The sequence below is a fragment of the Corvus hawaiiensis genome, chromosome 9 (assembly GCF_020740725.1).
Source record: "Corvus hawaiiensis isolate bCorHaw1 chromosome 9, bCorHaw1.pri.cur, whole genome shotgun sequence".
Classification (NCBI taxonomy): domain Eukaryota; kingdom Metazoa; phylum Chordata; class Aves; order Passeriformes; family Corvidae; genus Corvus; species Corvus hawaiiensis.
This window is the reverse complement of record NC_063221.1, coordinates 12,237,674-12,260,223: the sequence shown is the minus strand read 5'-3', so window position 1 is coordinate 12,260,223 and position 22,550 is coordinate 12,237,674. Positions and strand designations below refer to the sequence as shown.

At 36.9% G+C, this 22,550-nt stretch overlaps 1 protein-coding gene and 1 long non-coding RNA gene across 16 annotated transcripts in view; one reads left to right on the top strand and one right to left on the bottom strand.

Annotated features, from left to right (window-relative positions):
- NTNG1 (netrin G1) overlaps positions 1–22,550 on the top strand; it is a 150,974-nt gene that overhangs the window by 107,559 nt on the left and 20,865 nt on the right. For 5 of the 14 annotated variants that reach the window (XM_048313398.1, XM_048313399.1, XM_048313400.1 and 2 more), the window contains exons 6-9: positions 6,155–6,220; positions 8,120–8,179; positions 13,187–13,354; positions 18,803–18,940. The exons of 1 other annotated variant lie outside the window; for it this stretch is intronic. In XM_048313398.1, coding sequence (XP_048169355.1) covers positions 6,155–6,220; positions 8,120–8,179; positions 13,187–13,354; positions 18,803–18,940 — 432 coding nt within the window. The remainder of the gene's footprint in view (positions 1–6,154; positions 6,221–8,119; positions 8,180–13,186; positions 13,355–18,802; positions 18,941–22,550) is intronic. 8 more of the 14 variants (XM_048313403.1, XM_048313405.1, XM_048313402.1 and 5 more) reach the window with 8 other exon arrangements.
- Positions 15,586–22,550, bottom strand: part of LOC125330362 — a 35,620-nt gene continuing 28,655 nt past the window's right edge. For both annotated transcript variants that reach the window (XR_007205476.1, XR_007205475.1), the window contains 2 exons: positions 18,707–18,839; positions 15,586–18,619 (listed from right to left, as the gene is read on the bottom strand). This is a non-coding gene — a long non-coding RNA (uncharacterized LOC125330362). The remainder of the gene's footprint in view (positions 18,620–18,706; positions 18,840–22,550) is intronic.

The following is a 22,550-nucleotide window of genomic DNA, read 5'->3' as shown; positions in this document are numbered from 1 at the left end:
TATCTATTATTTTGGACATATTAGCAAAATGTTCTCATTTCAATTTAATTTTATCCAAATCTGATCTTTTAATAAATAATATTGTTAATCAGGCTTCTAGTCTAAGGCAATCACCTTATCTAGATAACTTATTATAAGATCAAGCCAGTATTTGTTTTCCCTCCTTTAATACTTTGAAGAACTTGGAATCTTTTGCTTTAAAAATTAGATTTTTCCATTCTATTAAAAGATGACTGAGCTGAAAGAAAATACAAACAGCCTTTGTGATATGATGTGCTCATCTGAATACTGGATCTGAAAGAAATTTACATTCCAAATAAATCCATTACAGGTAGTTTCACCTGGTAGGATTCACAACAAAGCCAGTTTTGTCCTGTATAGCTGGGATGTGGCCCCTGAAGGTGAGAAAGCAGAACTGAGCCCAGCACTGAGCAGAAACCGCCTCTTTGCAGTGATTTCGAGGGCAGGGTCAGAAATCACCAGTGCTGCCTCAGAGAGCACTGAGAGGTTGTTGGGTGGGATTTTGGGGGAGCCTTTGTTTCAGTTTTGGTATTGCCAGATCCACCAATTTTAACAGATAAGAAGAGCTGTGCTCAGCAGTCTCATAGATGTGGCCACTGACAGTTTAGAGTTGTTTCCTCTTTCCAGTTTACTGTCATTATCTTGAATTAGTTTAAATCAGTCAATCAAGAAGTGTTTTCAATGCTTTTTGATTTGTTGTAATATATGGAAAATTACTCAGTTCACAGTTGTCTTTCTTTTAACCATTAATAAATAATCAAATGATGGGATACTCTAGAAAATAAGATATCAACATTTCAATATGTACCATGGTACCCATGCAAAACACATGGCAGTTGAAACAGGCAAGTTGAGCTCAGTTACTCAAGGAAGTTTATAGAGAGTTGACATGATCCAAAAAGATATTTTAAAATCTAATAAACTATAAAGCTTGGGGAGAAATTTCCAGGAAAAAAATGCATTTCTATGTTACCCTCTCATCTTTTTCTTTCTGCTCCTTAGACATGTAATCAGTTTATTTCACAGAGTTAAGCAAAGAATGAGGTTTCTAAATCAGCATAGTGATTTTTAGAAAAAAGACCTTGATTTACTGTTCATCAGTTGTGAATTACTGTACAATAATTCCAGGCAATCAGCCAATTTCAGCATTTTTATAAGAAAAAGCAGTCCAAATAAAAAAGAACACTACCCCTGCAAACTATCAACAAAGTAATTCTTTTTTTTCATGAGAATGTACCTAAATGTTTTGTTCCAAAAATACTTGAATTCATTGGGCACTTCTACAAACATTTTAGTGGAAATACTTTAAACTGACGAATTCCCTCAGCCCTCACTATTTTGAGAATCAGCCAACAATTTGTTCAAATCAGTGGATTTTTTTTCTGATATCTGAAAGTTTTCAGAGATGGATCATTGGATTATCTTTTTAAGCCTCTAAAAAGATCGCTTTCTTTTTTAGTCTACAACAAGTGGACACATAAAGGACTAATTACATTTAAATTCTTCCAACAGTTATAAAAGCTGTTATGGCTGAGGAGCTACCATAAAACAACCACATCTTCACATTTATGCAGAATTCTCCTTTCTTCAAAGGAACAGGTATGAAACTTCCTACATTGCTCCAAGAAAGATTGCCTAATATTGGCCAAGTATTTTTCTTTTTAACTTAATAAAATAAAGGGTTGATAAAAAAAAAAAAATCAGCATTTCTCTCTTTCAGTGGCTTAGATTTTACAGTTTAATGAAAGTGCTAAAAGGCAAAATTTATGTGAGGTAGATTACCATAACTTCAAAAAGACTAAAGGAGGTAGAAATGCTGTAACAATGATATCATGATGCTTGCAAGAAGTGGCGGAATACAATCTGATATAAAAACACTCAATTACTCCAGCAGCTACTAAATCTACCAGTGATTTTAGTAAGCATTATTTTTTAGTAATCCTAATTTTTTGTCCAATATTAGCACCTAAAACAACTGTCATAACTCCACTGTCCTCAGCAGACATCTGTAATTTAGAACAGATATTTACTGCTGCCTACTCATGGTTTAAAATAGGCGGTGGCAAGGCCAGCTTTCTATGGCTGGAGACATGAAGTTCTACTGAATCATTAAGTTTATACTGATACACTTCTAATGGTTTTTTTTTTGTTTTAAATGGAAAGAAGTTAGAAAACATCTTAATCAGCGTATCTCACTAGGGTTCCTTATTGTTATTACAAATTAAATTAATAATGATAGTTGCCAACACAAGTGCTCCCTGTCTGCCACTAGTGAGCATTATTTAAGACTTACAGATTTATGAGTAGTAATTTTGAGCAGATGCGTTGCTTGTGGGCTGGGCCAGCAGAATCACTTGAGGAATGATCAGGCACTGTGGGCTGCAGAGCTCAGGTGCCCAGGCAGCAGCGGAGAATCCTGCGCTCCACCACCTCTGCTCTCATCCTGGAGGAGGGACAGCCCCTCTCACTGGGAATACATTTCAATTTTTCTGCCAGCTCAGTACTTGGTTGGAGTGAGAAACCAACAAAATGCCAATTAATTTCTGCCAAGATCGTGACAGGTTTTTTCATGTGCAGCTGTCTGGTTGGAATTAAGCTGAAACTACCCATTCGTTTCCTTTATTTCCCCAATTTGAAACCATGATGTAGCCCATGGTGCAGACTGTACTTCTAGTGAATATTTGAGACAGATTTTCTTAGTTTAATACCAGAGGTAAGGGGGGGAAAAAAAATTGGGAGTAGAAAAAGGAAATTATCATACATTCAATAAACATAATGCAGTAAGTTTTTTCCTTACTTCATGAAAGTAAGATTTTTTTTTTCCCAATAGTTACTTTCTACATATAATTGGCTGTGGAACAATAGTAACTAAAAACGCAAAAATATACCATGCAAATTTAAAATGTCCTATCTGATTTTCTGCTCAGTCACACAGCTTGCATACCTTCACTCTTAAAGATGCCTACAGTAGCTTCACTTTTAAATAATAACACTCAAACATACATTTAGAAAGTCTCTTTCACATTTCTTAGTCTTTTTTGCCCAGAATAACTGTCAAGGAATACATTACAGTAGATTGAAATAGCACATCTTATAGAATACCTACACCAAGATTCATTTATTACTCTGGCAAATAATGACTCTAATTACAAAATGCAGTTTCCAGACATGGAACTGTTCTGGAAAAGATTGGTTTATCTAGTCACCTTCTCTATAAATAAAACCCTTAGTGGTAACCACCAAGGACTAAAATATTTTCACAGGTTGCTGTGAAAGAATAACTCGCTGCTAAATGAATCTTCCCAGTGCCTGTTCAAAAGATGACTCATCTGCTCCAATATACATGTGGAATTACAGCCAACTTTCTTTGACTTGGACATCTCACCTACCTTTTCAGATAAAGCATTTAAAGTCATCTCCATTAAAAAAAAAAATTCAAAGATTTGAAGAAAGACCTTTATCAAGAAACCTGTAATCTTGATGGAAATACAGGCCATGAATAAAGGATATGAGAAAAAGATATCCTCTTTACCAAAGATTGAAAAGAGCACATAACAGAAGCATTAAGTCTCAGGAGCATTAACCACATTACCAAGCAGCAGCTGGTCTCAGCTGGATATGACCCTCAACAACCTCATCTAACTTTAAAGTTGACCCTGCCATGAGCAAACTGTGGAAATAAATGACCTCCAGAAGTCCCTTCTAAGATGGTTATAATTATCAGTAATAACCAGTAATAATCACTAGTAATAATACTTAAATGGTATTCTCGAGGCACTGTAAATATGCTCTATTGTTTTGGGTGCCCATTAAGAAACTCAGTTCAGTGTTATCTAATTTAAAGGATCAGGGAATTTTTAATTATTTTGCAGTAAGTCACAACCTCCATTTTAAGTAAGTTTGCTAAAACAAGCATGGATCTATAGCATTTATAGAATCTCTAAGAAATATGTAAATTATTTTTTTCTGCCTTACAAGGAGTGATTTTACTTGGACATGAGATTACTTAAGTCATAATCAGGATAAATTATATATTAAATATTACTGATTATATCACTTTGATTATGTAAAGTATCTGATTTACTATATAGGACCTATAGTTTATTAAATGACAAATTCCAGAGGGTTAGTTCTAAGGCATTACAAAGTTATTTAACAGTATTAATTTTACCTCTGGTAATACCTAGGCCTTTTCAGTTGAAGACCATTATACATGTGAATTTTTGTAGCAGGTGTGCCACACAGTATTCAACAACACAAGGATATTGGGAGCTCCAGTCCAAAATGTGACCAGTTTTCTGCAACAACTCTGATGCTGCACAATGGCTAAAAGAAAAAACTGCTGAGGGGACAGCAGGACAACACAGTCCATAACGATTCCTTTTCCTTTTTTACCTACTGATTTTTATTTTATGTCTAATGTCGGGTCACTTTAAAATGCTTAGGTCAAGTCTTAAGTGTTCCTAAAGCTACCAAAATTTTAACAGGGAATTAACTGTGCAAGTAATTTGTCAGTGAGTGTTTGAGGACGAGGAAGGTGGTCTCCAGGTGCATGGTGGCAGTCTGTCAGTGGAGGGGGCGAGGGTTACCACACCACCTCACTAGGTACAGCTTTTAGATACTTTCTGTCTTCCACTCGGACTGGGGCATTTGCATTTCCTATGTGTGGGAATTGGTGGATCTGACCTGTAGAGGCAGGTTAACGTTAGCCAATACATAGACTGAGAATCTACCAAACTGACTCAGTTTTTCTTTCTTCTGTTTTCTTGATTGATAAGGAAAAAGCACAAAAATGCAAGAATTTGCTGTAGTTATGTGATTATATTACAACTTGACACATTCTATTGCAGAAGGCTGCCTAACCGTGAATGGCATAATGCAGGTCCCCATCCTTTCCTTTAATTGTTCTCTGTGTGGAAGGATTTTAGGGACAGAAAGCCCCACCCAGACAATTTCTTTTCACCCTTGACATACAGGTCAGAAGATGATTTGGGATGTCCTCCTTCCGTGTCAGATGTTTGAAGCCCCGCTCCTTTTGTCATAGCTTCTCTACAGGTTTTCTGCTAAGATGGATGTAACAGTGAAATTCACCATCTTGATAAAGATACAGGCCTAGCCCCTTGATGCCAATCAGGTTATGAGAACTGCAATCTACTCACTACCCAGCTGAATTCTTCATAAATAAAAGTGAAGGAACAGCTCTCTCCCCACTAATATCACCACAGTGTAGGCTGATGTAACCCTTTCTGTTTGGTTCAGACAAGACTCAACCACTGCAGTACTCAAAGAAGATGGTAAAAACATGGTCCAAATCTAATGTTCAAAGCTAGGCAGATGGAAACACAGAAAAAAAGTTTTCTTTCCTTTCCTATAACCCCATCCCCTTCACTTTCATCTCCAACACCCAGCACCATTCTGCTAAGGGCTGTCACTCCCCACTTCCCCAGCCCCATAACTCATTAACCAAAGGAGATAAAGCTCCAAAGAGACACAGCTAATTCTTTTGTTCACACAAAATGCTTCATGCAAGTAACACATTTTGTAGAACTTACAAGAAATTTAGACATTTAACGTTATGACAAAAAAAAAAATCAAGCTGTAAAATACATCAGCAGAGGTGATAGGAAATAGATGAAACACACAAAGTGTGAGAGCCAAAGAAAAGGCCCACTCTACTGGTAAATATATTTCTTCTGATAACAGATATGTAATTCACTCAAAAGGCCCTGAAACAGGATGTTACAGTAAGATATGTGTCTTTGGTAAGAAATCCATATTTGTCTGATACTGTCATTTTATCTCTGCAGAGCAGATTTAACACAGTATGTTCCTGTTTTGTTCCTGGTGTTAGAACCATATATATATTGGCCTAGGATATCTTCTCTTCACGAAAAATTATATTTAAGCCACAGAAAAGAAATTGTTATGCACAGTATTTTATGTCCATTTGGTGTTTTGGGAATCATCAATTGCTTGTTTTCTTGTTCACTGTGGAGTCATGTTCTGTTCTAGTGCAACTTAGACTAGTCCAGTAATAGCTGTGTGTAATCTCTGTCTTTGTCCATATGCTTGCCTGTTTAGAACAATATCACAGATGTAAATAACAAAACCTGATTTTTCCTGATGCATGCAGATCCTCCAAAGTTTGATAGGATATGGCCGAATATTTCTTCCCTTGAGGTTTCTAAACCAAACCAAGGTAGGATGCTGTAAAATTCCTAGCGGTCTAAGAGTACTGAAATTGCACTCAACGAGTCCCACGTGGTGGCAAAAGTAGTAACAATGATAATCCAACTCATTTTGCTCTGGTGCTAAGTAATGCTATCCTGTAAGAAAATAACTATAAAACAAACCTTATCTGAAAGAGTCTTCCAACACTCCGACTTTGCACATTACTGCGAGTATGGGAACAGTAGAAACATTAAAATTTGTGATACACAGAAAGCCCAAGATCATTTTGGACTTGTTTAGATGGCACAGTCTATATTTTGAGTAAGTTTTAAGATTTTTAAGTGAACAAAGGTTGTCATTGTCTACATCAAACCCATTTTTAATGTCTTGTTTCCACTTTGTTTTCCCAAGTGAGCTGAGAAGCATTCTCAGCTTTCATGCCATCCACAATACAAGCAAGTTCTCTGCAGGACAGACCCATGGTTTTCTACAATTTGAGTGCTACACAAAAAATTACTCACAGACATGGCATGATGATGAGCACGGAAAGAACTAAAATTACTTTTTAAGATGATGAATAAAACTAAGATTCTTTGTTATTTGTGGAAGTATTCAGCTATACTTCACATTTCAAAGTGATTGCTCATTATAAAAATAATGTCCTTTTGTTCTTATTTACTGCCCTTTCCTCCCCCAAAAGTCCCTGCAGAAATCTGGCCTGTGGCTTGCTTTCATTTTCAAAGGGTGTCCTTTTTGTGCTATAGAGGTGGAGAATAGAATTAATGAAAAGGCAATCTAGAAAACAGCCACTAAACCAAATAAGATGTATTGAGAATCTGTTGGGGATTACACTGGAAGGGCTGTAATTAAATCTATGGATCACAATCACCAAATCAAACATATGCATGTGCATGTGAACTCTCCCATGTTATATGTGCAAGTTTCTATGTGCCCAGCAAAATAGAAAATATTAATTGATCTGTGCTGTCTGTAAGGATTAGCAGTGTACTTTAGTTTGGATATTCATGTATATTTAAAAGTAACTATCCCTGGTAAAGTAATACCTAGAATTCCAATAATTTCATTTAGTTCATGTTGTATTTTCCAGGTTTTTGCATGTGTTTTTTAAACAAGCAAACAAAAAAAAAGCCCACCCAGACTGATCTCTTTTCCTCTGCTTTCTGCAAGGATTAGCCTGTGTTATTCAGAGGAACTTTAAATCAAAACATTCCCAATTAAATTATACTTAGCATTTCTAATGGATTTCATTGCTTAATTATACTGTGTGTGATCTAAGACCTAACTTCATTGCAAAATAAATCTTGAACAGCACAGAATTATTCAGTGTTTCTTCCCCAAAAATAAGAATTTAAATAAATTAAGTTTTGATGTTTTGGTAGGGAGCACAAAACACAAAAACTTTAAAGCATTTCTATTCAGCTTTTGTGTGTTTGCCACATATTGTCACAGTGTTTAACATATAGTGTAGATTAAAATTTCAGTTAAGGATTGTGTATGAAAAGAATGATTACAGAAATCTGCCTATATCTAATTAATTTATTGTGGGGTTTAGGTTTATACTATTTAGCCAGAATAAGTATGCATTCAAATTCAATAAAACCCTTTTCAGACTACTCTGGTTACCATATAGTCATTTGTCTTGGGTTGGGAGAAACCACCAAATAACCTCTAACACAAAACTGCCAAAGTGCATGGATGTGAATTACATTCCCTTCTTGATCTTGGATATTACAGCTCAAATGATTCAATAATTGATAGTGCATAACTCATTTTCTGTAACTTTTACCTTTTCCTTACAAAAAAAACCAACCATTGTTAAAAGTTAGAGAATAAAGATGTTTAATATTTTGATTTTTTCCTACATGATACCTTTTCTAATTTGCTGTTCATTTTATTACCTATCCAGTTGCTCCCAAATTAGCTATGTCAACTGTTTCTTCTGTTCAAGTTGCAAACCACAAGAGAGGTAGGAATTCTAGGATTCATACGGTGATCCCATAGTGCTCTGTGTTGTGAAAACATTGCACTGTATGAATCTGGAATATCTGTGAAGTGTACCCATTAGTTTACTGGTGAGGCATCTTCATTGAATACAATAGAAGCATTAAGTCACAAAAACACAAGCCATACAAAGAAAAATAAATATGCTTCTTAGACAGTTGTTGTGGCAAATAGAGTGACATGGCATTTATTTTTAAAGGAGTTAAATATATGAATATGACTGTTCAGATCCTTTCTTAGAAAGCAAATGTTTACTAGAGTCTTATTTTCCTCAGTGATATGCATAAATTGTAAAAGAGGAAACATAAGCAGATTAGTTGAAGGCAAACAATCCATAAAACATCAATTGTCCCTGTCCTCAAGAAGTATCTGTAAATGCCATGGAATGTAATGCATTGTTGTGTCCTTTAATGCATTGTAAGTGTGCCTTATGTCTTCATTTTATTGTAAGTGTGAAAATTCAGAGTGCAGGCATTACATTTTTAACTGATGTTCCAGTGTTTTATCAAAATAATGGAATTATATGGACATAATAAAGGATGCCAATATTCTCTCTTACAGGCAACCTGTTTCATTTTGCATATCTGTCATTCACAGTCTGAACCCTGAGATCTTTTCATTGTTTTTCCTCATCAATTTATCTGTAGAGTATGTATGAAGATGTTTTGTCTTTCTGTAGCTATTGTGAATATCTCATTATTCATGAAATACATATTAACAAGGAAAAGGGTTATTAAGAAATGCTTGAACTTAGTTTGACCCATTTGATGAGATCATGGTAATGAGCCATACTGTTTGTTATGAAGCAGGTAATTTCTAAGGTTACAATGAAATCTCCTTTGTTTGCCTTAGTATATGGAGGAAGAACATGGAGTGACTGGAAAATGAAAAAGACAAAATAATTTAATGATTTGTGAATGCACTTTTCTTGAAACATGCTTTGTGCTTTTAATTAAAAAGTGACACTGATAGCTATCTCATGCAACCTTAGTTTAGAAATGATGCTACCCTCCCATGTGTGTTTACCATTGTTTCATGTGATGACATTTCATGTTTTAATGGTTGCAGCTGAAGCTTCAGCTGAACCTCGTCCCCACAATAATAGTATCTCAAAGTCATCTCAAAGATGTAAATGCATAACATTAGAATGGGGGAAAGTTTGCAATTTATAGAAACAAAACTATTAGATTGTCAACCTCTTCATGAGCCTCCTTCAGTGGGTAATTTTATCATGCTTTCTGCAACAGGATCGAGATTGTTTCAATAAAATCATTGCATTGGAAAATAGCCAGGGAGGCTCAGAGAGTCAATGCTTCTGTGAGTTTGCAAGGGATTTGACAGTCCCTGAATCATCCAAAAACAATTATCACATCTAACATGGCAATCCCTTTTTCCTTCACATTAAACCTATCTAGCTATCATTATTACCTCTTCTCTGAGATTTTAGTTTCTGAACCATTCACTCCTTATTCAACTTATCTGTGTCTTTTCTGACATGTGGTACTCAAAACTGAAAGCAGCATTTTCTAACACTGTAAGAAACTCGTGTCATTTCACAATGGTTGGTAAACCATTTGCAGCCTGATTTTGATACTTTTCCCCCATCTCTTTCAGTGATTCCATGACTTTTCCAGTGCGTGAAAGTGCTTAGGCTGCTAGCCAGAGCTGTGTGCCTAAAGACCCTAAGCTGTGCTTCTGACAGGTCTAACTTTCTGGTTAAGGAGAACCACATGAAAAGCTAGAAGGCATACAGCACTGACAGCTTCCCAGCTGGCATGGTTCTGAATGCAATTCTACGTGCTATGTTTGAGTGGTTTAGGGTAGCACCTCATGTACCCAGTAGAGAAACTAATTCCAGTCTGATCATAGGAGGACTTTTTACATAGCTTAGTTTTGTAAGCACAGAGGGATGTAAAAATGATTCACTGATCAGGCCAACAGCAACAAATTATTGCACTAACATGGTGGGGAGGCAGGGGGGAAGCAAACGTTATCACAAAATTGATTTAATTGTTACTTGCCTTTTTTTTTTTTTTTCCTTTTGCCATTGCTAATGTTTGATCAGATGTTAGACTGTTTTCAAGTTAACTGTGTTTTTTTTCTACACCATGTAGCATTTCCTAGTCTGATGAAGACTCCTAGAACATTCCTGTACCTTAGCATTAGTTAACTTTGAGACAAAGACTTTGTTTCACGCAGCACACTTGTTACAAAAGAGCAATACCCATAGAAATGCAACCAAGTTTAAGAACTGGTCTCATTGTTTACCTTTCATGTTGATGATCCACATCTGAACTTGGGCAGTCCTTCTGCATAAGTTTAGCAGCATGTGTTCATAATTATTGGATGTTTCTTCACTCCAAATCATAACTTAGAGCAATCCTTGTTACAGAGTGAATTGCTTAATGTGCAGCTTTGTTTCTTGTGCTTTTGTAATTGCTAATTATGTGTAGTAGTAGTAATATTATTGGAGGTCATATTGCAATTTCAGAGTGGAAATAGTGGAGTCATTCATTCACATAATATTCTCTGTTTCTTTCCGCTGCCTTAAATACAGAAGATAATGTAGCATAGTCAGCTTTTCTTTATAGTATATAGGCAAATTATTTCCTCTAAATTCACCTGGAGTATGAAAATGTTTAGCAACAAGTATGACCAACATACTAATACAGTATCATCTTACCAAAACAAATTCTCTGTTGGTAGCAGACAACAGGTCCTTTGTCAGACAGAAAGACTAAGACAACCTTGCTTCTGAACACAAGATTCAGAAAGATCAGATTGCTTATCACTAGTCAGTCTATCTTACTTTTAAAATCAAACACATAATCACAACAGTTTTCCATGACTCCTGTTTGCTAGTGCTAGTTCCCACTTTTAGATTTCGTCTGCTCCACACAGGCAGTTTTCACTGCAAGATGGATATACCTGGGGAGAAATGCTGCAGGGTGGCTGGCTGAGATGCTGAATCAGACTGACCAGCTGCAAAAGACAAGAAACATTACATTTTTTTCCTCCCTACTCAATTGTGTCAAGTGGTAACATACTGAGACTGATATACCAAATGTTTTCCTGTACTCCACCCACTACTGGCATCAAAATTATCAGATTAGCACAAACCACAAAACACTGGTTTAGCAGAATAACATTGAAGAGAACAAGAAATATTTGTTAAGTAAATGCGTATATGTAAAATGGATTAATGGTTTCTGGCAGCAGAAAGGCAGCTCTCAAGATTGAAACATATGTTGTGCTAAGTGTCTAAGAAAAAATGTAATCTATTTACATTGCAATCTATTTATGGCCCAGTACATCAGACAAAAGCCAAAGAAATATCCATGTATTAGGAGTGCAGAGCATACTCAGAAACATGTACTGGGACTGTTGTTTCTCTACAAAAATACAGACAGGCACAAATACTGTATGTGATACCCTACTCCACCATCAGTGGGATGATCAGGTGCCACAGCATAAGCAGGAGCATACCAGGGGAAAGGCAGCACAGGGGACTTGGCCTCTGTCATATATGGAAGCATTTTACACCCTCTGCTACAGCTTTATCTAATTACATGACAAGTTAACTTCAAGACCTCGAAGCCCTTCCAAGTCACTGCATCCAGTGCTCCATTATTGCAGAAAACATCCTGTAATTTATTCCACCAGTTAATAAACTACATCTGTAATGCATCGCTGTTGTTTTGCTACAAATGGAAAGTGTTCGAGAACCTCACTGCCCTAAATGGCTAGATACCATCTCCTAATTTCCAGCTGAAATTTCTCAGTAGCCACTTAACACTCATTTGTTCTTGTGCCAGTGTTGTCCATTAGGATGGCAGGAGGCTTATCTCCTTGATGTATTTATAGCCCGGTGATATCTTCTATCATCAGTTTCCTAGACTAAACAAGCCAAATTTTCCTACTCTTCACTTTTTGAATAGACTCAACTTCTCTGATCATCCTAGTAACCTTTCCTGCATTCATTCTGGGCTCATAATCCCAAGAGTTGAGTGATCAGGCTTACACAAGCGTTCTACACAAAGCAGAGGTGTGTCTTCCACAATGTTATTGATACATTTCTAATTTCTCCTTCATTCTGCATAAAGCCAAGCATTGCCTGTGATTAAAGACTAAAAGGCACTAGCATTCTGTATTTAATGAAGGGGTTTTTTGAAGGTGGCTGTCATGCCAATCTCATTTCAGATGGCTGCAGTAAGCATGCTTTCTAGTCAGTACACATTTCAGAATTTTCATAATCTTTTCTGGCCCAACTGTTTTTCATCTCAGAATACAAAAATCGGTTAATGCTTACCTCGAAAGTACAGTGGATGTCATTCTCCAATAACTGTCTTCCTTCCTTTTCTTCACTGTTAATCGTTTTAGGAGGCATTGGCCAAAATTGTCAAACTAGAGGTTTGTTTGGCCTTGAAATAAAAGAGTCTGGTTCTAAAGGTGCCTACCAGTTATAGCACCCCAAGTTCAGTAGCATTTTTGAATAGTTGCCATTTTTGTCAGAAAAAAAAGCTTTTATTTTACTTACAGTTGTGGATTTAAGCATAATGAAGTTTGGCAATTTTGTCCACTGAATTTAACATTTTTAATATGAGGAAGTTTTTCCCGGGTCTTGATTTATATTCATCTCAAATGTGCAAAAATATGTGCATTTCTCTCAGCGGAAACTGAGCCTCCAGTAACCCTGAAAGGTTTACAACTGCAAATGCTTCAGTTCCATCAGGTCTGCCAACAACAGCCAACCTCCGACGTCATGCCATGGTTGTCGGGTCACGCTAACCTGCCTGAAACCAACTCCACTTCCATTGCAGATAAACATCTGCTGCTGTCCATGTTACATTGATTAACATGTATGTGCCATTCATTCATACTTCTGCTCATGGTTCATTTTTACTAAGCATGTAATGTGCTATTACTCTGCTGCTGTATACACTTTGTATACATTTCTGTTCTTCCTTGAAAGACTGTGAATGCTTCGGGCACTCCAACCGGTGCAGTTACATCGAGCTGCTCAATACGGTCATTTGCGTGAGCTGTAAGCACAACACTAGAGGTCAGCACTGCGAGTTATGCAGGCTGGGCTACTTCAGAAATGCTTCTGCAGAGCTGGACGATGAAAATGTGTGCATAGGTCAGTCCCGGGATAACTGCTCCTTTTCTTCTGTGCCTTTTCAGCTCCTGGCAGCTGCTAGGGACCACTGCTGCTTACTTGCCACTTAAGCCAGAATGAGCTTTTTCAATGGATAAGAACATCTGTGTGGACTTCTCACCTCATTTCTATTGCCCTGGTAGCCCCAAGGAGGGATTTTGAATCCATAAATGATGTCGAACCTCTCTGGCTACAGGTCCTGGGCTGACTTTCCCCAGAAGCCCCTGAGAAACTGGATGTGCTGTCCTCACACAGGAGGGAGCCACACTGGGGTCACACGTGGAAATCAAGGGGTTGAGTCTTAAATACCGTTCCCAATCTGACTTTTGCAATTACTAGTACAGACTCTTGAATACTTGCCTGGAGACCTACAAAACTTGCCAGCTGCATCAAGAGGACATGGGGAGGGATCTCTATTAACCCCTTTTATTCTCTAAATTTCACAAAAACAGGTTGCAGCTAATTCTGCTCCCAGACACAGGGCTGTACATGCAATATTACTTCCTCTCTCCTTAGAGGAGAAACTGAAATGATGCCCATGAAGTTAGGAACAGAATTTGTCAAATCAGTGTGACATGATGTCAACTTAGAAAAGGGATTCCTAGGTGAAAACAGTGCTTTAGAACAAGCATCTACTATAAATATTCAAACTGCAGAATTAGAGAAAATGTCAGAACATAATAAGAAAAGCATATTAGGAAAAAGTTTAAGATCTTTATCACCCTGGAAGAATATGCATTGTTCTCATGTCACCACAGATAGTACACAGCACAAGTTAAGACACTTTAGGTAAAGCCTGAACATAGTCAATAAAGGAGGCCTTGTACAATGGCCAGTAATTAACAGGTAGCCACTAAATATGTTCTAATAACAAACAGAGATGGAGAATTTAATTATATAATGTTTCTTATAGACATAAGCATCAGTAGGACTTGTTCTGGATTTTCATTGTGACTTTTTTTTCTTTCTGTCTTCCAGGAAGCAAAGAGTAGCTAGCAGATATTGTAAAACCAAAATAGACTATAGGTGAATAAATTATATTTTAATGTCTTTTAAAATCCATTGCTGAGATTCAGGCCAGAAATTATTTAGGTTTCTATTATTTGTCTGAGTTTGTAACTTGACAGATTTACATTTTTATCTTGTGATAAACACACAGATCCATCCATGCACTGCATTTCATGTGTCTTTCTTTTAACTTTGCTTGGCAATGCATTCAGGAAATGCATGATCTCCTTTGACAGTAATTAGTCTGAGCTAGTAAGAACTTTAGTAGGCAAGTCATGATTTTGTATGACTGTGCTGAGGAGATTAACACAATCAAATGTTCTTGGAAAAAAATCACTGTCCCACATATTTGTTTGATGCAGATGACAGACACCATTGGTATGACATCAGGGCTGTATAATTTCAGCTGCCTAAATAGGCCTAATGAATACGACTCTAAATTAATCTGTTTGGAATTTTTCATCAGCTCATTCAGTGTGTTGTTTTCCCATGTACACTGAAATGCTACGACAGCAGCTGCAGCTACATAAGACAAGGAAGTTAGTAAATAAAAAGCCAAAAATAAGTAATTTTAACATTAATTTATGAGTGGTATATTTAGAATGTCATAGTAAGACAACTGTGCACTTTGAAATTGCTGAGACACTGAGAAAATAAAATTTTAAAATCTTTCATTTAGCATGAATCTGAAAACAAAAAAAAGGCAATGTGAAACATTTGCTGAGTTTCCACCTTAATGCACGCAGAATTCTCTTGGTCTCCCATGAGAATTGTACCATGCGAAATGACTATAGGATCAAACCCTGGTTTGCTACATATTAGGTAATTCATTTTGAATAAATAACATTCTTGCTGAACTGAGTTTTCAGGATCACAGTTATCATACAAAATGTATGTTTCCCAATGTATGTGTCCTAGTTGATTTGCCAACTTAAGAGGTCTTTCCTACTTCTTGTGTAAAGTTCGTGAAATGAACAGACACCTAAGCACTTTTCAGAAAACAGAGAAGTTTGTTCTTAAAGTGCTGTCTTGATCTGGGGCTCCTAATATTTAATTGGGCAAAACATGGAGTATTTTCACCTCTGAGAGAGTTGATGGATTCACCACCCTTCTAAGGTCAAGCACAGTCTTGCTCTATTGGAAACGCTCATTTCTCTTTTCTCCAAGTTTAAAAGCAGTGTTCTGTGTTTTAACTACAAGTGAAATGTTGGTATGAACATTTTAATAAGCAGATTTCCAGTGATACATGCAAGTCTTATTCCCGTATGAAAGTCATTTTTCCAGGCTAATTCTTTCCTCTTCAGCCATATATGTAGAAAGGTAACAAATGTTTGGATAAGCTAGTTGAATGGCAGCTAATAGGGCTTTGGCTCTGATTTATCAAAACTGCTGACACAGTTTTCAGAAATACATATGGTAAGTACATGGATAACAAATCTGTGAATCTTAGCTGATGCTAAATAAATGAAGAAAATGTAAAATGTTTAATTTTTAAGATTAAGAATTCAAATACCGAGAAGGTTTTTACCAGTGAACCAAATGCAACGTATTATACAGTGGTCTTAAATCTAAATTCTTGATGCCCTTAATTTCTTTAGAGTCAAAATAGATTTTATTTCCTAAAATGAAATACCAAAAATTTGCGGATTTGTATGTTAACTGCAAAATTACCTCATATGGGCAACTGCAGTTTCTGAATCAAGCAAGGTATTTTGAAGTTAAAAATTATTCATTCTATGTGAAAAATAATTTAACAGCTTGAAGAGTTTTTTATTTCTTGATAAAGCCCTCGTAACTTTCAGTAAATACACACACTGACAAGCAAGGATAGCATGGAAACCACCAAGTAGACCCAGAGTAATAAAACATGGCCTTTGCCTCACATCATAAATACTGACCTGATGATTGCTGTCATACTTTTAACAAAGCCACCCTTGCAGTCAGTTAGGCTTCAGCTTCAATTAACACCAGAAGCCCTAATGACACATGGTTAAATGAACCCTGAGGGTTGTCCTGTAGCCACTGCCAGCCCAGACTGATAAGCAGCAAGCCTACAAGCCTCAACCCATTTCCCCATCTTCTTTTTTATTTACTTTCATTGTGTTTTGTTGGCAGCATCACATTGATAGAGGGAACCCCAGAGAACAGTTGACTATTTCTGTTATCTTCCCAACCTTACAAAGAGTCACCAGATCTTCGAAGGTTAGGAGGAAAATTCTTTCTCAGTTCAGATCTGCAGGGGCTTTTTCCCCCACCCTGGAACCTGTGTGTGGTTTGCTTATTAGGGTGATCAGGGAATGTTAGTTTAGTGTTATTTAGTGCCCTGTTGTTGTGAGGGCATTGGAGGTACTCATTGTGTCCCTGTGGCACACTGAAATTTTGACCTTTGAAATTTTTAATGTCTTAAGTATTTGGTAGGCCTTGGGAAGTGTTCCACAGCCTGTGATACTGTGTTGGACAATGACCCTGAATGTTCTGTGGGCCTCTGTAGGTTATATTACTGTGGTATCAACTGGGAAAGATGGAGGCTAGAATCAGTCTGTTGGGTGTTCTGATTGGATCTACTAGTTTTGCCAAAGGGCCTGGTTTAAAGCTTTGTTCCTACTGTCTACTTCCCCTTGAATAGCACAAAATGGGCCTGGAACTTCCTACACGCTTATGGGATAGAGTTCCTAAGGAAAGGTTTCACTGGTTCAGGGTCTTGTTCTCTGGAAAATATAACATCCAGTAACACAGGCTATACATTTTTTCACAAATTCTTGTTTAAATCACTGTAACTTCATTATGTCTAACAAAGCTATTTTTTAACAAGAATTGGGCCCTCTGTTTTTAATGTAATTCCAAGCTTTTGTCTTTCAAGGTTTTCTATATTCTTCAAGCAAATTTTACTTCCTGCATTCAAAATGTATCTCAAGTCTATGCCTTTTTACATAAACATCTGATACATCTGATTAACATCAGAATTCCAAGCTTTTCAAATGGCACTCACTTTGCTATAATACTCAGCCTTGCACAGTATTTTTGGCATGTCAGTTTTCCACTTCATTAACGAATGTTGCCAGCTAATTGACTCTATTATTATTGTGAAACCCTTTTGCCAAAGGTAACTATTCTTCTTCAGCATCCCAAATGTTCAAAGTGCCATCTGCAATTTATAGTTAATAAGCAGTGGGACAACAGATGACAAATGTCTTTCTGGTGATTTTTTTTCCTGTTACAGTTTTTTCATTGGAGATATGTACATATGTAACTTCCCAGTTCAACTCCATTTTTTCATTTATGGTACCACTGAGGTTTAACCTAATGCTAGGGAACAACTGCCAAACATAGTCATCAAAGTAGCACTGATTCACAGACATACAAATCCAGACTCCCAGCAGGTTGCCCCAAACCAGGAAGCAGCAGAGATCAGATGCTTCCAAGAGGTGTCTGTGGTCTCAGTTAACAGTGAAGTTACTCTGGGTCTACATGGGTCTACATACAAATAAGATCGTCCTTCATTTGAAAACACAAAAATCTGAGTAACTAAGGTGAAGAACAGAAGTACCAAAAATGAGCTCTGCAAGCTCCTTGCCTTTGTTCAGCTGGCTAAAAGCCGAACACAGATATTGTAATCACATTAAAGAAAAGGGCTGTGAATGAACAACACAGTAAGTGTTGTGGGAGGAAATGTGTTACCCTACTTATTCTTTAATTAGCTGAACACATGTGAAAAATATACAGCGGGGAATGAGCCTCACTGCATTTTCCATCTGCACGCTGGGAGGTGAGAGAAATTAAAATGGCTGCATAAAGCCTGTTCTTAAAGGTTTTGCATTACGTAAGTGCTCATCTCAAGCTTTTCATTGCGGAATATGCAAAAGGTTTATTAATGTCACTGATAAATACAATCTCATCAATCTAATGGCAAATATTCACATAAATTATTATACTGCTCAAACCTATAAAGGAAGACTATCTTGGAAATAAGTAAAGTGCATTTATATAGCCCTGTAAAGACATTCAGCACTTCTGAAAATATTGAGTAATACAGAGAAACCTATTTTAATACAGCAAAATATTTCACCCTGATGGCACATGGATATATCCATACTATACAAAGCTTTTCTAATGTTCATTAAATTGTCAAAAATATTCTTGCCAAAGAGAATCTGTTACAATCACCCTCAAAGACCATGGTATCTTCTGCCTTTATATCTTTTCTGTTTACTTTCTCTTTGCATCATAAAATGCCTCTTCCTGAAATGACACGTGCAAACAAATAAATGGACATGTAGTAGTTATATTCACTACTCTAGATATCCTTAATAGACAGTCTTCCTTTACCTTTAGCACTGGAAATGCACCCTTTATTGGTATTGAATGAATTATATCCACATGTAGACCTGAATCCAGTGTGTATGTGTTGTCTTGTTTCTGCAGACTGTTATTGTAACCCTTTTGGTTCAGTCCATGATCGCTGTAATGACAAAGGATTTTGTGAGTGTAAGGAGGGAACATCAGGGCCTAAATGTGATAAATGTCTGCCGGGATATATCTGGCACAGCTTGGGCTGTCAACGTAAGTAACTCTGAGAGTCGCCCCTCTCCTGCAGCTCCGCTGCCTCTCGTCTGTGTGCTGTCATGTGCCGCTTCTTGGGAGCAGAGAACGAGCGAATGCTCTGGGCCGTACCAATGCCATAATGCCTGAACCTTGGGAGACTCCAGCTGAGGGCACTGACAGTGCCGTCCCGTTCATCCAATACACTTGCAGTGTCCTCTCTCTCTCCCACTAACAGCCAGAGGAGCTCCCACTGGCATAGGGAAATACACGTGTCTTGGCAACTGTGAAGTGAGTTTGGTATACTAAACATCAGCATATTAACTCCAAATTCAGAATTCTTACTAAAAGAAAGAAGGTGATTTCTCTGCATGTTCACTTTTTTCTGTCCTAAACTTCAGCTTCTTGACTAAGTTAATGATACTTCCATACCTTTAAACTATCCCTGGACAATAACTGCAAAACACTGGCTTGGTACCTGTAATTATTAGTGAAAACTAGATGAAAGCTACTGGTTGAAAAAAAATGGAAGTATACTTAACATCCTTTAAAATAAGAGCCAAAATTTTCTTTAAATGGTACTAGAACACATGTTTTTTCAATGCTTAGTTATAAATTTAGCTTCTCTTCTGGTTAACGGGTCTTGTAAACAAGTGAGTAGAAATATCACTACTGGATATACAGGATTAGACTTTTATTGCACATTTTGTTTGTAGTAAATTCTTAAGATTTATTCTTCATAACCATTTTGATCATCTACTTCCAGAAACTCTGGAGAGTCCTCTCACATTTTTCTTTCACCTTCTTTCACTGCCTCTCTGCATTCTTAAACTTATACACATTAAAGACAGATTTCTAGAAGAGCTTGCTTTTGATTCTTAAGACTGAGAAACATAAGGAAGTGGAATTACTGACACCAATCATCCAAATATTATAAAATTGGTCAATAGCCATGCAAATGCTCTAAATACTCAAAAACAAATTCAAATCTTATATAAGTTTAAGACCAAAAAAAAGAAAGTGATAAAGCTAGAGATTACCACTGCCTCTCAAAGTGATGAGTACCTCTGAATCAGAAAAGCTGGACTTGTGACAACTCAACAAATTATATCTGGAAAGAAAACTAATAAATAAAAAATTTCAGGAAATACTGTGATAATTAACCAAATAGCATTAAAGATAGGATATGAAAAGAAGTTTGCGTGGGCAACACTGTTCAGTGCTACCTGAGAAAACTGAACTTCCACAGCTTCTACCAGCAAGCTCCTGTTTGTATTTGGGAGGTCATTTAAACCATACTTTTCACATGGGGTTGTTAACTGTATTCTCATTTTCCAGCTGCTTCTACTTGAGTTATGATTAAAAAAATTATTGGGCAGGAAGCAGGTGAAGTAGTGTTTCAAAGTTCTCTGTTATTAATTCTTCAGCAGATCAGATCCCAGTTACCTCCCAAACAATGCACTCAGAAATCATAGGATCTCCCTCTGCCTTGCACCCTGTATGCAGAAGAAGGTTGTCACCACCCTGTACCTTATCCTAGGTACTGGCAAAATAACCATTAGAATTTGTGGAGCATTGGAAATACTGCAGTGACAGGAAATACAAGGGGGAAAAAAATGAAAACAGAAATCAGTATGGTTCTCTGCATAGAATTTGAATAAAGTTAACACTGTGTCCACACAGTGGGTTTAAAAAAGATAATAAGTAGCTGAGATACTGAACAAGTCTGGAAGGCTGTGGCACAAATTTTGCAGTAATATAATAATATATTTATACTAGCTTGACAAAGAAATTGTTTATTAATTTCAGTATTTCCTATCTTTTCAGGTTTGGAGATTATAACACAAATAATGTTCTTTTAATGAGGGTTTTTTTGAGCCCAGCATATAATTAGCTTGATTTTAGCTGAATCAAGAGTATCTGTAAAAGCTTTGGACAGTTTCTGGAAATGCAAGCTAGTGCCTTTATATTTGCTGACAAAACTAATTGAGTTTCCCTCAGTATGTTGCAATTTTCTGAACAAATCTCAGTCTGATTGTGTAAATGTCAGATATTCGCCAAGTTTGACCAAATTATCTGATCAATTTCAGAAGAAAAACAACTAGATGTGGTTGTCAGTTTTATGGAAGATACATCAAATCGTCACGTTTTACCAACCACACACTGATTTAAATCTCATTTCAAGTCTTATCATGGAAGAACAGAATTCCAATTAATTTAATTTTGAAGTGTGTCTGTTTTAGCTTTGTTATTTTCCCATTGAATTCTAAACAAATGACCGGGCAAGCAAGCAGACCCCAATATACAGGAAAAATAAGAACTCATTCTGTTGCCTTGGCAAAGCTCAAAAAGATTATTTGTCTGGACACATAGCATGTGGTTTTGATCTGCTTTTCCCTAAGCCTGTGCTGTACAGAAACATAGATATGCAAAGATGGATACACACACACAGACCAGTATGTGCTTACTTTTTGTTAGACATAGGCTATTGGCATTATTAAGAAAATCTGTTCTTATGGAACTTTGTTGCTAAAAACCTTTGACCTAGGGCAACCAGAAACTTCACCTGTAAATAAACAATTTAAATCTATACCATAGGTAGTTTAATTACATGTATGTTTTTTTAAGTAAATTAAGTGTCATAATTTTATATATTAATAAACCCGTTAGGGAAAAAACAGCACAAAAGCCGAGTTGTGTTTTCTAAGGCCTGCAATATATCATTTGATAAATTGCAGTTTGGAGTCTATTTTGTACCACACAAAGTAGAAGTCACAGAAGCTATTATCCTCAGAACTATTCATTTAGGTACCTCACTCTTAGTGATTTAATCTAAACCCTCTGAGGATCCGGGCAGAGCGCTCCTCGCTTGGCGTCTCTGCGCACACCGAGGTCAGATGCAATTTTAGACTTTGCCTCGCAGATAAAAAGCGCTGTGATAGCAGCTGTTATCTTCTTGCATTCAGGGTTTGTGCTGCAGAGACACAGCGGTCAGCAGAGTCTGGTTGGTACAGGAGGGTTTGCTGCCCTCAGAAGAAGAGACACAATAGATGTGGCTGTGCCTGGCGCTGCTTCTGAGCCCTCCCCAGAACCCCTGAGGCTGCGGGCGTTGGGCGTGCGGGGAATGTGCTGGGACTCAGCGGGGCCTCCTGCCACAGACCCACAATGGATTTCTCACCAGCAAGATCAAAGCACAGGGAATGAATTGAGAACAGAACAGTTTGGTCCTGAAACCCTTTTAGAACTCCTGGAACATGAGAAATTACATAGCATAGCATATATTTGATTTTTCTATTTTATAGAAACTGAACTATTTCCTTTAAAAATGAACATTAAAACAGAACTAAAAGCTCCAAGCCTGGCAAGAAATTTAACCTGCAACTACAGCTGATTTGGGCCAGTTTTAAATTGAACATAGTGCTTTTTGATAAAAGGAACCTGTATCAAAAGATAGAAACATTTACACACAGAAAGCCAAAATATTAAGCAGGAGCATTCACTTGATTTTCTACGGGTACTGCTCATAGTCTTGCATCTTCTGTATTTCTTGGCCATGAAATTTCAAGTAACTAATGTCCATTTTATACATACAGCAGCATTTTAAAGTAACACTTTTTAATTTCACTCACAG